The sequence below is a fragment of the Atta colombica genome, unplaced genomic scaffold (assembly GCF_001594045.1).
Source record: "Atta colombica isolate Treedump-2 unplaced genomic scaffold, Acol1.0 scaffold100, whole genome shotgun sequence".
Lineage (NCBI taxonomy): Eukaryota > Metazoa > Arthropoda > Insecta > Hymenoptera > Formicidae > Atta > Atta colombica.
Genome location: NW_017259185.1, coordinates 901,344 through 916,816, shown reverse-complemented (window position 1 = coordinate 916,816; position 15,473 = coordinate 901,344). Strand labels below are relative to the sequence as shown.

The following is a 15,473-nucleotide window of genomic DNA, read 5'->3' as shown; positions in this document are numbered from 1 at the left end:
GGGGTAAGGAGGCGGGGATGTGGACGGGAGGCAAAGAGAGGGGCTTACGGGGCCCAGACTACTGAGTTCACTTACTTGCGGATTCAGTAGCTCACGAGAGTCCGTACGATTGAGTTTTCTCGATTGATAGTGCTCGTTCACGGAGCCGCTCTCAACATAACTGTAAATTCGCCCGAGTGAGGGAAGTGACAGACGCGTATGGACCTCAGTGTCTGGAGCACGCGGAAACCGGTCGGAGATTCAGTGTTTTGGAACGACACGAAACACCCCGAACGCGTATTCGAGGACCGAATCGAGCTAGATCCTATTTTTTTTCGGGGTGCCGGCGAACCTTTCGCATGATCGGCGAATCCATGATCGCTGGAATTTTTTGTAAGAATTCTCTGCTCGTGCAACTCCGTTCCGGAATTCAGAACAGAATCATTCCATGATCTCTCCACGCTGATTTTTGCGTTGGCGTAAGAAGCAAGGACAGGTAATGGTGAATCACCGTGGCCGAAGCTACAGGTGGTCTGTTCGCCAAGTACTCTCGAATATGTCACTGTTGTGCACAAGATCGTACTGATCGTGGTTTGTTTCGGTCTAGACGTGTTTTTGTAGCTTGTGCCACGATCGCGATTTTGACTGCACCGGTGAGCGGAGAAGCGGCTCGCTTACCACTTCGATGTAGTAGTAGTGCTAAGTGACAACGTAGTGCATCGCTCCCGACGTCAGGTCACGATGCCAAAGATCTTCCTTATCAAGAATCGACTGCATCAGCAGCAGTTGCGGCTCCTAGAATCGCAACATCCCAGCAAGAGTCCACCTCCCGGTAGTGGCAAAGATAGCCCGCTTGGCACCTCGGAACCGTTGAGTCTCATCGTCAACAAGGATCAATGTAAAGTGATTTCTAATTAAAATGGAGGGGAACCGGCATAATTTCGGCGATCTCAGTTTTCTACACTTGTGTTAACCTCTGTAGACACATTAGGTTCTTTTTCTTTTAACCCAAGCGAAATTTTGCTCTCAAATTTCTTAGCACAAATTTCAATTTTTATTAAATAAAAGTTTTTATTAAATAAAAGTTTTAACATTTGAGTTTAATAATTATTTGGCAATGTAGTAGAGATGTTAAAAAGTAATTCTGGATTTTTAAATATTTTTTTTTGAAAGCTTAGAAAAGGAAAAGAATTTGGGCTGAATAAAAAATGATTCGGAATACCTATGGAGTAAATATATGTATGTCTACGAAGGGTTAAATTCAATGTAACATCTTTTCTTTAAAGGCCGTTTGAAGGTAGTGCCGAAAACCGTAAGAAATTGACTGATCATGATTGAATGAGAAGAGAATATTTGACTAATTTGTCAATTTCTTATAGCTTGCTGCTTCTATTGTAGGAGTATCGTAGACGATATTATAGACGTTTTTATAGACGATTTTTTTATATTGTAGATTTTTTATATTGTAGTAAGAGTAGAAATTCGTCGAAATTATACCAGTTCTAGTTCCTGAATTTTTTCTTACCGTCTAATATTTAAGATATCTCAAATTTTGATATATATTTTCTTGACAATCTTTGGTCAGTTTGAAGTACAATATATTTTTTTTTCTAGAAAAATTTTCCCACCATTATTTTCTTTTAAGTTTACGTCTGTGAATGAATCAGAATTCTGTGAATTATATAAGTTATATAGTTTTAACAACTTAAAAGAAATCAAAACTTTAGAAAAAATAAAAATTTTTAAATTAGCTCCATATTTTTTAAGATACCTTTGAAGCTTCAAACAATTTGGAGTTAACTTCGATTCTTCGAATTTAAAAGTAGTAGTTCCAGTATAAGTTCGATTTCAAATTTGAATTTTCTCTACAAAATTAAAATAAAAAAATTGAAGTATGAAATCGCTGTAGATACCTATAATGTATATAATCAAATTAAATGAATTAATCGAATTGAACGAATTATGAAATTCATAATATTATTTTGCAATTATCGACATAATTACTGTATTTCGATTATGGACTTTTATGCATGGGAGCTTTATGTACTTATATAATGCGATTACAAAGATAAATGAAGAATAAATTAATAAAGCACAAGACAATTATTTTTTCAGTGCTGTGTACACAGTAATTTGATATGTCGATTAATGGATTGTTATAAAGTTGCATAAGCCGCTGCGGTAAAATTAAGATACTGATCTCAACAATTTAATTTATAATATGCAAATCGTCAATAACGCGGAACGAAGCACAAGTGCAATTCTATTTTGGCTTCCCTCTCGTCGGATATCCCTTTTACAGTACTTGTCGAGCAAGAAAGCAAATAAAAGAGGGAGGGAAACAAAAAAGCGTCCTAAAATGTTACATTTCTGCTGCAGGTGCAATCGGGATACAGGTGCGATTGCATTTCGAACATTTCGGTTCTTGGCGTTATCATGCAAAGCATTAAGGCTCTTTTATTTTCGTGAATCGCATTATGCTTTATTTAAATTATTCGCGTGTACATATTTTTCTCTCATTATGCAGTTCTCGCAAATTTAATAGCTCATGATACAGCGATTCCTCTTTTCCATCGCATTCGTATAAAAAATATCGTTGTCTCTTTTATTTCCATTAATGTAGATTAATTTTAATCTTGGTTCAACTTGCTTTTCATTCTTTTCTAATTCTTAAAACTACAAAAAGATTAAAAAAATAAGTTGTATTGCACTGAGAGAACAATTATAATGTTTAGAACAACTATAATTTTGTTGATATGTGACTTATCAAAATTTTGTTATGTTTTAATTTATAAATTGTATTATTCTAATTAAATTTTGTTATTCTAATAAATTCTGATTAGAACAACACAATTTTTTAAAACAAAATTTTATCAAATTTATTAACAAAATTGTATATCAAACATTTCTCGCAATATAAGATTAAAGTTAATTTATGTTAAAAACTAATTTATGTTAAAAATTAAATATTTTCGACCATTGCATTGCACGTGGACATTTTTTTCTCATTTTAATATTGCTCAGTAATTTATGTACCACGCGCTTTCCATCATTGCCTAACATAATCACAGCGATACGCCAGTTTTAACAGAAAGAAAAAAAAAGTTCTTGTGTCGCTCGGCATCGAGTAATGGCTGACCTTTGGCAGTCGGCGAACTTGTCCGTATATCTGCGCATGCCACATATAGTATATATAGTATAGTTAATTACATGAGTGCCACTTGTGCACGAACACTTCGCGCGATTGCATAATGACGTTTACGTCGTACGAACGGTTTCGTCGAAAACAACGGTCATCCTTCCGCGCATCAGCCACGCCGATGAGGAACGGTATAGTGAGTGAACGGCCGTAAAGCACAATTGCAATTTGCACGTTGTGCACGATGATTGCCTATCGACGCAATTTCACCAAGGTCGAGCGAGTTTGCACGACACTGGTAGAGAAATTTTGAAAATTTAACAACAGAACAATAGGTCGCAATAATGTCGTCGGAATGACATTGAATTGAATTGTTAAACCTGAAACACAATTGAAAAGCTTTGGCAATAGGAACAGGGAGAATAACAGATTATCAGAGAAACTGTGAGTTCTAGTACACGGTTTCTAATATCTATATAGCTTGCTATTTGTCATTCCCTGCTTTTAGACTGTGTGTTAAGCTAATTGAACAATAATTTTTAATATACTCCGGAAGTCATTTTGATGCCATTTTAATGTTATCATGCTTTTTTGTTCTCCTTGGAGAGTTTTTTTTACTCCAAGGGCAAAAATCGGTATTAACGAGGTTTTTTTATGTTACATAATTACTTTTGTCTCAACAGTCTCCTCCAGATGCACTTATTGTTATCGCAAGTCGTTGCGAATGTAATGACTTTTTCGTCGTTTTTAGCGGCCGTAAAGATAAACCGAAGTTTGACTAATTGCGTGAAAATTGACGTGCTCGACAAGTCGTCGCTGCATAGTTTAGTTACATAATTCACTGCTGATTTTTCGTTTGGGCATATTAGTCCTCGGGCGACGGTCTAGTCGAGGTCGATCACGGGTGGTACTTTTACAACGGTATAGTGAGTAGTAGGTGGAGGATGTAGTCCTAAAACTGGTTTAGGAAAGTGACCGGGGCGGTTCCTCCTTTATTCCTTTTCCCTTTTTTTTGTGCGCGATCTCGCTCCTTCGTCTTCCCTCTCCGTCTCTCCCTATTTTTGATTCTTGTTTTGCGTCAGGTTCCTGCGCTCACGAGACTATACGAATGATGCGCAAAACGCGATGTCGATGGCCTGTTACTGGCGATCACCATGCCTTGCAGGTGCATGCGTTATTTCTGCCTGCTTCCCTCTCAACCGGTTTTTATTATTAATTATAATATATGTTAATTAAACATTTATATTATACGGAAGCAACTTATTATTGTTAGCATCATTCTAAGCTTCGGCTGCCTCACTGCATATTTTACCACAATAACCATCTTTTTTGAGACGCGTAACCGACGCATCCGTTCAGTTAATGCGACGATGTCCAATTAAATAATTCATCATTTCTCAAATTTAATGGTTCGCGTATAAATCGTCTCATTAGATGTACGTTGCTTAGAACTCTTTCGTTCGTGTGGCAAGTGCGGCTTGATGAAATATTGTCGCGATATTGTCGCGGTAAATATCGTTATTCTTGAAAAGAAGAAGATTCATCGAACGCGCGTGCATCGGCCGGGAGATATGTTACATAAACGTACGTCTCCGTGTATCGTGCACGCGCGTATTGGTTTTATTTGCATTTTCCGCGTTGCCGATCAAACGGAATCCAGACTGATGCGAGATCGTAATGGTACACCGCGCGCGCTGTTCGTATAACGTTTCCTGCTACACTCGCGCTACAGCGAGCCGAGCGGCGATGGACGAGTCGACACGTGTATGCGTTCCGATGCGCCAAGGCGCGCCGGACCGGAGATTTCAATGCTCACCTAAGCGATGCGTCGCCGCTTGTCTGCTCGCGGGCGGGGATAATATTTTTCTTCTCCCGACGATTCTCCTTCTCTCGGAATGTTCCCGCGTATGCGTTGAAAGAAAAAGAGTCTGGTAATAGCTACTAAATGTTGAGTGAAGTAATCAATTGTTCGATTAATATAACTAAAAACTTTTTACTTTCCTAATTATTTAACTGAATTTAAGTATTAAACTGAAAAAAAGATAACATTGAATTTTAATACTTATGTGAATGGTTCTAAGTAAATATTTATTTGATATAAAAACCTTTAATTTCATTGTTATTTTTTTTTTAGTAAATAGACATTTATTTGCTACAAGCAAATGTTTACTTGTGGTACTATTCAAAAATTATTTGAAAAAAATCTAAATATGTTGTACTGAAAGTTGTATTGAAAAATTAAATTGAATTTTTTTTTAATTTCTAGTGTAAGAATTTAATAGAAATAGACACAACAGAGAAGTTATTAACATCAGAATTGTATGGTTCAATGGCAATCTAGTAATAAAATAATATGATCTTGATTTAAATCCTGAAGCGCCCTGATATTTCTCTCGTATGTCGCTTATTTCTTACACTAGATATGGATGTAATTATTGAAGTAATTTCTTTGTGTATTTTTCTTGCATTTTTCCTCGGAATAGTCGTAATTTCGCCATTTTTTATATTCCTTCTTAACGTTGCAAACTTTAATTAATAATAAGTACACTATAAAAAATAAATAAAATGTTAATTTTAACTTGAAGATGTATATAGTTAATTTTCTGAGAATTGCAAAAATGTTAAAATTAACATTTTTTTGCATGTCTCAGTCTATTATACGTCTTTAAGTTAAAATTAAAATTTTTACAGTATACGTAGAAATAACTTACGTGGCATAACTATCCTATAATTGCACGAACTTGGATGTGTCTATTATGGAATCATGGCCGCAGCCTTAAAATGGTAGAATAACGACGGGTTCTTATCGTGAATGTTGATGAGTTTCGTAGCTGGGCTATTTGGCGAGTATGTTAGGCAACGGTGTGGCTCCGTTAGAGTCGTATAGGAACCTTCGATTTCGCGCGAAAGTTACGCAACGCGACTTACAGCTCAAGCCTGCTGTCAGTGATCTCTGCGACGGCCAAGGCAACCGTGCCGGCATTAGAATTTCGCCATGTAGCGGTGAGGAATGGTGGGGGATAGAAGGACATAGGCCGACGAGAGTCACTGATTAGAAATTTAACGCAGTGTACGGAACTCTCTTTGCATTCTTCGATGATTCGAATCGAATTGAAAAGTTGAATTTATGCGAGCCCTATACTGAAAAAAATTTACTATATCTTAATGTTTGTTTGAATAGCACTAAGCATTTATTTATAATAATAAATTTATTTTAAATAAATATTTATTCGATAAAAAAAATGATTAAATCAAATTAATTGTTTTTTGTACCAAATAAATATGTTTACTTTTAATAATTATTTATTTAGAACTTTATTTAGAACTTTATTTAAACAAATATTTGTTAAAAAATTGTTTTTTTCAAATTTATTAAATTTGAATCTTTTATTGCCGTATTGATTCCTCTTTTCTAATAAAATATATGCAACATAAATTAAAGAATATATAATATCTGAATCTATTTATAAACTGTCTGCGTTCCTGTTTATATTTAAATATGAAAAAATATTTCAATAATTTATTTTATGTATGTTTCTGATCAATATTGACTATACAATTTGTTTAATTTTTTCACACTTCTTTTAAAGATTTATATTAAATTGTATTAAATTCTTTGAAAAAAAAGGGAAATGATGTACTTAAAAAGTTCATTTCACAAAAAATCTACCCACGATTCTTTACCTTAAATACGCAGTTACATTAAATATATAAATATTAATTAAAGGCAATCAATTTCTTCAACTTTTAATGTTTTTTATCAGACACTCGGTAAACTAATGGGTAATATTTTTTGAAAACTGCTTATATTTCCTCATCGCGCGATTCCGCGAATTATAAACATTTTATAATTCTTATAACTGGTGTACGACTTGTGCATTTTTCATTTTCTGATCAACGTACTACTTTCAACAGGTGTCACGCAACTTTTTCTCCAAATTATTTATCCGTGTTTATACGATCCTAACCACTAGAATTTTAGAATACGTCGTTTCAAGCTGGTTTCGAGTCATTCCTCGATCACACATCACTCTGCATGAAGCCCGTGGCGATACGGTGCATTTTATGCAATTGCGGTGCGACGCACGCTCATTCCACTTAGCCGACGGCCGCACCAAAAGAGGATCTGCACTGTCGCCGTGTGTGTGGAATGCGTTAAATTTGACGCGATGAAGGGAGCTAGCAGGGCCGGCGCGATCAGTCATATAAAACTAGTCGTTATTAAACTCGTAGAACAACATTATGACCGATCGAACGTGTTCGTTATCATCATGTATTTTTAAGAAATGTTCATCAGAGTCACGCTACATTTCCAGTGTTTTTATTCAAGCTACATATACAGTGCAATCAAGTAATTATTACACGTATAACGTCCACTTATCATAAAATCAACGTATGTTCATACTTACCGCATTCTGAAAAAAAGAATTCTTTTGATTTTTCAGTTAATTGAAATTAATTAAGTAAAATTAATTCCTGATGTTTATAAGACTATCATGATTACATCGAAAGAATGATTTTGCTGAAATATCTAAGTAAAAATTTAGGTAAGTAAAGATCTGAAAATAAATTTTGTTGGACCAACACTGAACTAATCATAATAATTATGTAGGAAATTCTAGTATGATAACAATGTGGCAAAATATCATAATCTAGCAACCAACTTGAGTATACCTACACAATTATTTTGATAGTCCAACAAAATTATTTTCTGGTTTGTATCTTGCCAAGTTTTTAAAAAGCAAAATTGTTCTTCCTGTGTAGGAAATATCAGTCTTTCTCGTAAAATTAAAATTTCTTTAATTTATAAGTAATACTATTACATCACTTTGAATTCCTCGAAATTTAAAAATAAATACTATTATTTTTAAAATATCAAAATCAATACTTTTCAAATGATACCAAATGATATCAAATGATATCAAATGAATTCAAATGATATCAAATGATGACTTGTGTTAGCAATAGCTTTCAAATAAAAGTAAGTCTTTAATCTTGACATATTTTGTTACCGATTGCTAAGCGTTAATTAGATAGCAATCAGAGAACGACGCAAATCAAAGATCGTAAGTTCAGATCATAATTTCGCGATCTCAATTTAGATTTCGATACGTTTCGGGTATGCGAGAAAAAAAAGAAATGTTCCGAAAGAAACGCCGTTAACGTATCGTATGTACCGCGCGGTAGATAAATACTGTTACATCCAGTGCACATACGAGCTTTAACTGTCGTTGACACGCAGGTAATCGCGCTCAGTGACGCGCACCTGTTGCAAAGGCTTAGTACATCAGGATGTGCAGTCATTGCGACGAATTACAATGCATCGTCCGTAAGCCTCGCGATGCGTGCATGCATGTCTAATCGTACGCGCTCGCCCGCGTGTGTGCGTACACGCACGCGTGTGCGTGTCCGTTCGCATAGGGGTACATACACGGGTCTTCGCGGTACCGTGACATACGTTGAAAAAAGAAGCGTGAAATTAAATATCCGACAAATTTTATAATTTCTTTTCACGTACAGTTACCAAATTACTCATTAGGTACACCACAAAAACATAACTAATTTATTCCGATTTCATTAATCTGCAAGGAAGGATTAGCCCTTCTCTTTTTAAATTTAAGCTGTATATATAATAATTTAATTTTTTTTCTCGATTATATTCTCGAAGATCATCGTTCGAATCATAATTCGACTCTACAGGCATGTGATATTTGTAGAGAAAAGTTTTTGTTATTTATAACTAGATGATTAGATGTTACTATAATTATAGCTATTACTGTAATATTAATTATAATAATTGTATATAATATGTATAGTTCTATTCTAATTCTAACAAACATATAGTTAACTAACCATGTAATATATTTTTATATATATTACATGATATAATTGTTCCAAAAATTATGATAATTACAACTATTTTTATGATAACGATTATAGTTATTTTATAATTATTTTTTGGTATCAAACATATATATATTTGTTAATAGAACTATATATATAATTATCGTCATTAAATTATACCATAATCAAAATTATGATAAAATACAAAATGATAAAGTACAATTATATTCTCAAATTTCAAAACTTCTCTCAGCTGTGCGCATTATGAAAATGCGAACGTTTGTATATGTTACGCTTCGAATGAACATTTTGCGAGGTTTACGTCGTTCCTGGCATGAATACGTCCCTGAGGCTTAACGCAAATCTTGCGGAACACCCCGCAGACACGTACGCCGAGGTCCACCGGTTGAAACGACACCGGACTTCTCGCGCGCGGGGAAACAGGTTCGACTCGTCGTCGAAAGCGCCGCGAGCAGGTACACCTCAGTGCGTACGCCATCGTCGTCATCGTCGTCGTTAGCTGGTGTGCACGCATACACAATACATTCCACACACAGAGAACGAGAAGTGTACGGCGGTGGTGGTGGCGGCGGCAGCTAATGGCGCAAGAGGGCCGTGACCGAAATTCTTTCCGAGCAAGGGGGCCAAGTGCAAAAGAAAAGAACGTTCAATGCGATAAATCTCGTTCTACACTAGAGCGAATCGGTGTGATCGTTTCGCGACGCGAGTATGAATTAACGCGAGTATAACTATTATGGATAATAGCGTTGAGTCTGCTCTCATCGTGGAAAATGTCACTTTGTAATATGACTAATGTCGATTACTAAACTTGGATAGAACCTTGAACGTGAAAGTTGTTTCTCCTTTATGATAAAAATTTTTGATTGAAAATGAACGAAAGAAGGTTCTGATCATATCAATCAAAATTCTGGTTGTCTCAAGAAGAAAACTAGAATTATAATAGTCAATTAGAAAATTCTAATTTGTCTTTTCAACCGAATTCAAATTAATGCAATCAGTTTCTTTTTCCAATACGATGATGAAGAATTTCAATTCGCTGATTACTTATACTTTATACTTTTTCTTTAATTGTTGTAGTTTAAATTTATTTATTTATTACGATTTATATAAATATCACTTAGAAATTTTTAAAGATTTGGGAAGAAAGTAGAGCTGTATATTTCTTTCAGATTTTTAAGTATTAGATTGGTGCAAAAAATTTGTATTAAAGTTGAATTCAAAATTTTAACGATATCGAAATGAGATTATCAACATAAGTTTGAATATACTTTTGTTTTTTTATTTAGAAAGAATTTTTTAAAATTTATTTTTTAAGGACTTTAATTTTCTAAATGTATATTTAATATAGTTATTCGATAAAGAACGATGCGAACTTTTCGCATCAACTTGATGTTGAATAATTTTGGTCTTTGTTCCTGTATAATTGCACGAGTTTATTATCTTCAAAATGATGGTGTAGTCTGCGGTTTAGCGTTGCTCTAACAACGAGTAGCCGAATGACACCGCTCAGTCGCGACGATTTCTGCCACGGTCTCTGATCCCGCTTATCTGTTTGGAAAAAATTTCAATTGAAATACTACAACGAATGAGAACCAAGGTAGATTTACCGCTGCCATTTTCCTTGCTATTCTAATTAGAGGGGAACGAAATTACGGATAGCACTGGCTTATAAATGATCTAACTGCTTAGAATGAAATTAATCGCAGATATGAATTAATACGATTGTATTTAATCGCTTCTTTAATTTCATTAAATCATTAATCAATAGAAGTCAATGTCGCTTCATATCATTGATATACATTTTTTTTATTTTGAATTTTTTACGTTTTTACTTGGAAACTTAAATCGTTTCATAATTCCTAAGATGATGCCCATTATGCAATACGGTCGTAAAAACGGAGTTATACAATCGACGTTGAATTATGCGAATAGTTGCGTATTCACTTGAAATCGCACGATAATGATGACGCGTATACAGTAATGTCCTATAACTCGTTGCGTTTTTTTTTTCATGGTCCTGCAAAATGATTATCGGTGATGAAATGATTTCTCTGGATACTGGGAGATAATTTCATTGTATAAGGATAATTACGTCATGTTTTTAATGTTGTATAGACTTTTTGTTGCTTTAGGGTTACTGAATTACAATAATAATAGTTTGACTTGAATTTATTGAACTGTGTGAATCAGTTCAGAGAGTTTATCGAAAGAACAGGTCTGATGTCAAGTAGTATCAGACAGCCTCAATTCACTTTGTCACATTTCATCGTAGTGTATCGGGTCACGTTACCGACACTTTTCTTCAAACAGTAATTCCTAAGAACTAACATTGAGCCTCGTTGTTGTGCGATCTCCGGCTACACGCTTGACCGGCTACGTCGAAGTTGCACCGGTCTTCCCCCACACTGCACTGATCTTCTCCTCCTCTCTCTTTATTCCTGATCCTCCAGCGCAAAACGCAGCAATCGGTGATTTTTTTCATTCGCAACTTTTCACCGAGTGCCAAGGTCGAGCGAAGAAACGTCGTCGTCGTCGGCTAACGTCTCGATCTTCCGCTCGACCATAGAAAGGACTCTCTGAAGCGTGGCGTTACCAGGCCGTATAAATATGTGTACGTGTGCGCTGTGTGCACGTGCAGATGTGTGTCTCGCTAGCTTCTAGGAAGCGTAGAACTCGTATGTGCGATGCATTACTCGCGAACCAATGCATTCGTTCTGCTGGCAAGATCGAGCTGGCCGGCGAATCGCAAAGGAAAACACGATCGCGTGTGTGATCGGCATGACCGATTCAATTGCGATTATTGAAACTGATAAAAATGGGACGCGTGTAATTTGGGAACGACAAAGCCAGGCCAATAATTTGCTCCAAAATTAAGATCCTTCCTCGTGCCGGAGAATGCAATTAAGTTAGGCATTAAGTCACGCAAACATGGTTGTATGGAGTCAGTGCTATAGATGCAACCTGGTTTAACGAAAATTACAGAGCACTGTCAATATTAAGATTAGATGGAAATCTGGATAGAAAATATGCAAGTTTATAAAATATTTTATTTTTCACTGCGTATTCTAACGGTAGTATCTGAATAACATTTATCATCTTAGAGATTGTACTTTTGAGATTGCATACTAAATTACGTATATTCGAAGAAAAGTGAACAAATGTAAAAGTTGCACATTTATCATGCACATACAACTAATATCGTGTGATTTTCGTGTCCTCACATAATTTTATTCTTCTTTCTTATTTATTATTGTTTACATATTTTCTTTGTGATGTGAGAAAAGCATAAGAATAGTAAAAAATATTTAGAATTATACGAACGGTAAGTGAAAAAATCACATGAAAATATTATACAGTTACGTCATTAAGTCGTGTGATTTTTACACTTGTCCGCATAATTTTACATATTTTTTTAGTAACGTAAGATATTCTAGATATCGATGATGTTTACATAATACTTAATTGGTACGAATATTATCTTTCAGAATTTCGCTTCAATTTCCAAATTGTTTTATTCTAAAACCAAATTTTGATTACTACAAAAACTTAAAAAAAGAAGGAAGTTTTATGTAAGTCACATATAAAACATTTCTCTTAATGTAATATCATTTCTCTGGCGGTGTCCTTATGAAGGAATTGCATTTCGCTGGCATTGATTCTGCACTGCGAAACGCAAATTGCTCCGAACATGGAAATGCACGGATTTCACGCAATGTGGAGGTAATTTGCGCGCGTGCTCGTGCGCACTGCACGTGTCCATTACGTAAAGTGACCAAGTGGCCGCGTATACGTACGGTGTCACCTTGCTGTCCGTACGATTCGACCCACGCATGGTACCGCTACGCAAACGCTACGCAGATATCGCACGCGAGATCGTGCATACGAGATGTCGCACTTTCTCGCGAACGCCTCGGCTCGGATTCCGGGGCGATTTTTCCGCTGCGTCCTTGCCTGGAATTTCTTTATGTTTAATAGAGACCAGTAGTACTCCAATAAGAATCTGAAGCCGTAATTTTGTGGGAGTAGTAACATCAATTTAAGACGACATGATAATATTGATGCAACGTTTATCGAATTTAGAAAAATTTATGATAGAAAGGACAAAAGATTCAGAAAATTAAAAAGAGATCGTGAAGAAACTAGGAGAAATTTTTAGGAAAATTTTATAGAACGCGGATGTGAACATTAGTAGTGTTGTAGTATTTCTTCTGCAAGCTTAATGAGAAAAGAAAAATAAATCACGATATTTATAAGAGGAACGTCTCGAGATCGAAGCGCGAGATTCGAGAAAACCTGCCAGGCATAAAGCAGCCTGGGTCGCGACCGGGTTCAGGCGGAGAGATCCTGTTGCGAGTTCTCTTGCTGGCATGGACGATGCATCGTCAGCATCGTCCAGGCTTTACGCCTTCGTTGCCGTTGTAATATCTGTTCGATCGAACGAAACGACGCGGCTTAGCCGACCTACTTACGACCGACCGCTCCCTGCTCTCGAGTCCTTTTTTCAGGTTTTTCCTTTCCTTTCCTTTCGGCTAACACCACGGCTCGGCAACGCGCACCTTCGCCATTTACGCCGTGTTTATCTCGCTTATCTGCATACAGACCAGAACAATGTATCGGATGATGAAGTAATCGACGAGTTGCATTTTATATATATATATATATATACATTTCGCTGGAGATTTATGGGTCGCCATAAACGTCATAAGGTGGATGTTTTATCGTCGGTCTTGAGAAACCACTGGTAATTGTTGATAGCTGCAGACTCGGACTGGTATTCCACACCCCACATTTAATGTTGAAGTTAACGCCACGATACACTCCGAATGGTAACAGAACGGTATCGAGGCCGTTTACTCACATTTACAAGCACAGTTTGGAATTGGATCAGATCAGAGAAAAAGTGAACTTTTTTAATTTTAATTTCTTGGCGTCGCCAAGATATAAACATCAAAAGAGCAATGACTCCCTGGAGTTAAATAACATTTTGTTATTTTTACATGAAAAGAAAGATTTTGCTGAAGTGTTAAAAAATTTATCAAGATTCACATTTAAAAATAATACATATGAATCTCAAGTATGATGAGTAATGCTGCAAGAAGATTTGACAATCAATTTGAATATCCTGTACCTATACAATTATTTTTGTAGTCCAACAAAATTATTTTCAAATATGTATCTAAATTTTTTGATACTTCAACAAAATCATCTTTTTCGTGTAATCTCTCTCATGTATATCAAAATGTAAATCAATCTATTTCTGTGGTTATTAAAATCGATAAATAATCTATATTAATGATATAATTTGATTTTTTGACATAATGAATTTAACAACGTGTAATGCCGTGAGTAACAAATTCTTCGCAACATTGGACGAACATCGATACGCTACGACAGACAAGTCTAGGATGCAGAAGTCACGCTAAATGCAGCCTCGGGATAATTTCGACAAGCGCCTTAACCCGTAATGGCAATGACCTCGAGGCCTTGTATAGATCAGGAAGTGTACTCCGCTCGTTTCAGCATCGTGCTCCCTGAGTTTCGCATTGGGAATTGTGAGGATTCAGTCGTTACATTCGAGTCCGGGCATCGATCTTCTCCGCTCGATCGCTCGTGAGGTACTCCGTTTCGCGAGCGAGTACATTCGTCTTAATACCCTTTTGATTTGACTAGCAACTGCAACGTCGTCTATCTAAAGATTCTAAGGGAATCGAGTCAACGTCTACAGAATCTTTAACGCTGCACTGAGAAAACTGTGATTGAAAATGAATGATTGGAATGGACGAAAAGATTCTTTTAATCAGAATTTCGAATTTTAGTAAATTTAACCAGAAAAAATTTTGATCCGTTCATTTTCAATTAGAATTCCAATTAATCTATCCAAACAGGATTTTTCTAAGTGTGCGGTATATTTCACGTCCCTTGTCTTTTTGTATTTTTCATATTTTATTGGATTTTCTTATATCTCAGCATTTAAAAAGTGCTTATCAATTATGAGAGAAATAATTAATTTATTTTATAAAGAATAAAAATTAATCTTCCACTAATTTTTTGAATGGATATAATCAAACATGAAGGTTAATCATTAGTTTATTCTTAATATTATATAACCGTATATACGTATATAACCGTAAATATTAATATTATATATTATTATAAAACCGATTTTCCGACTACAGTGGTGGACTGCGTCTCAGGTCCCGATTTACCGGAATTTCCTCGCCATCCTCTTGGTCGATCTCTTCTCCTTGTCTTCTTCGCTTCGTGAGTAAGCCCGTTCCTCTCGATTCCGACCCGATGTACCGGTTCTCATTTCATTTTCTTTCTCTTTCTCGCTGTGCGAAGGGAAAAGAGAAGCGAAAGGAAAAATTAGAAAGAGAGAGAAAGATATCTGACGAACAAGGAATGGATGGAGAGAACTGGACGAGGAGAGAGCACGACAGAGAATCGGGATGAAAGGGAGAAAGAGAGAAATAGAGAGAGAGAGAGAGAG

General features: G+C 35.8%; 1 protein-coding gene across 1 annotated transcript in view; it reads left to right on the top strand.

Annotated features, from left to right (window-relative positions):
- The first annotated feature begins 642 nt into the window (after positions 1-642).
- LOC108685007 (protein ovo) overlaps positions 643-15,473 on the top strand; it is a 24,892-nt gene continuing 10,061 nt past the window's right edge. The window contains exon 1 of the mRNA XM_018189605.1: positions 643-877. Within this exon, the coding sequence (XP_018045094.1) occupies positions 721-877 (157 nt within the window). The 5' untranslated portion in view covers positions 643-720. The remainder of the gene's footprint in view (positions 878-15,473) is intronic.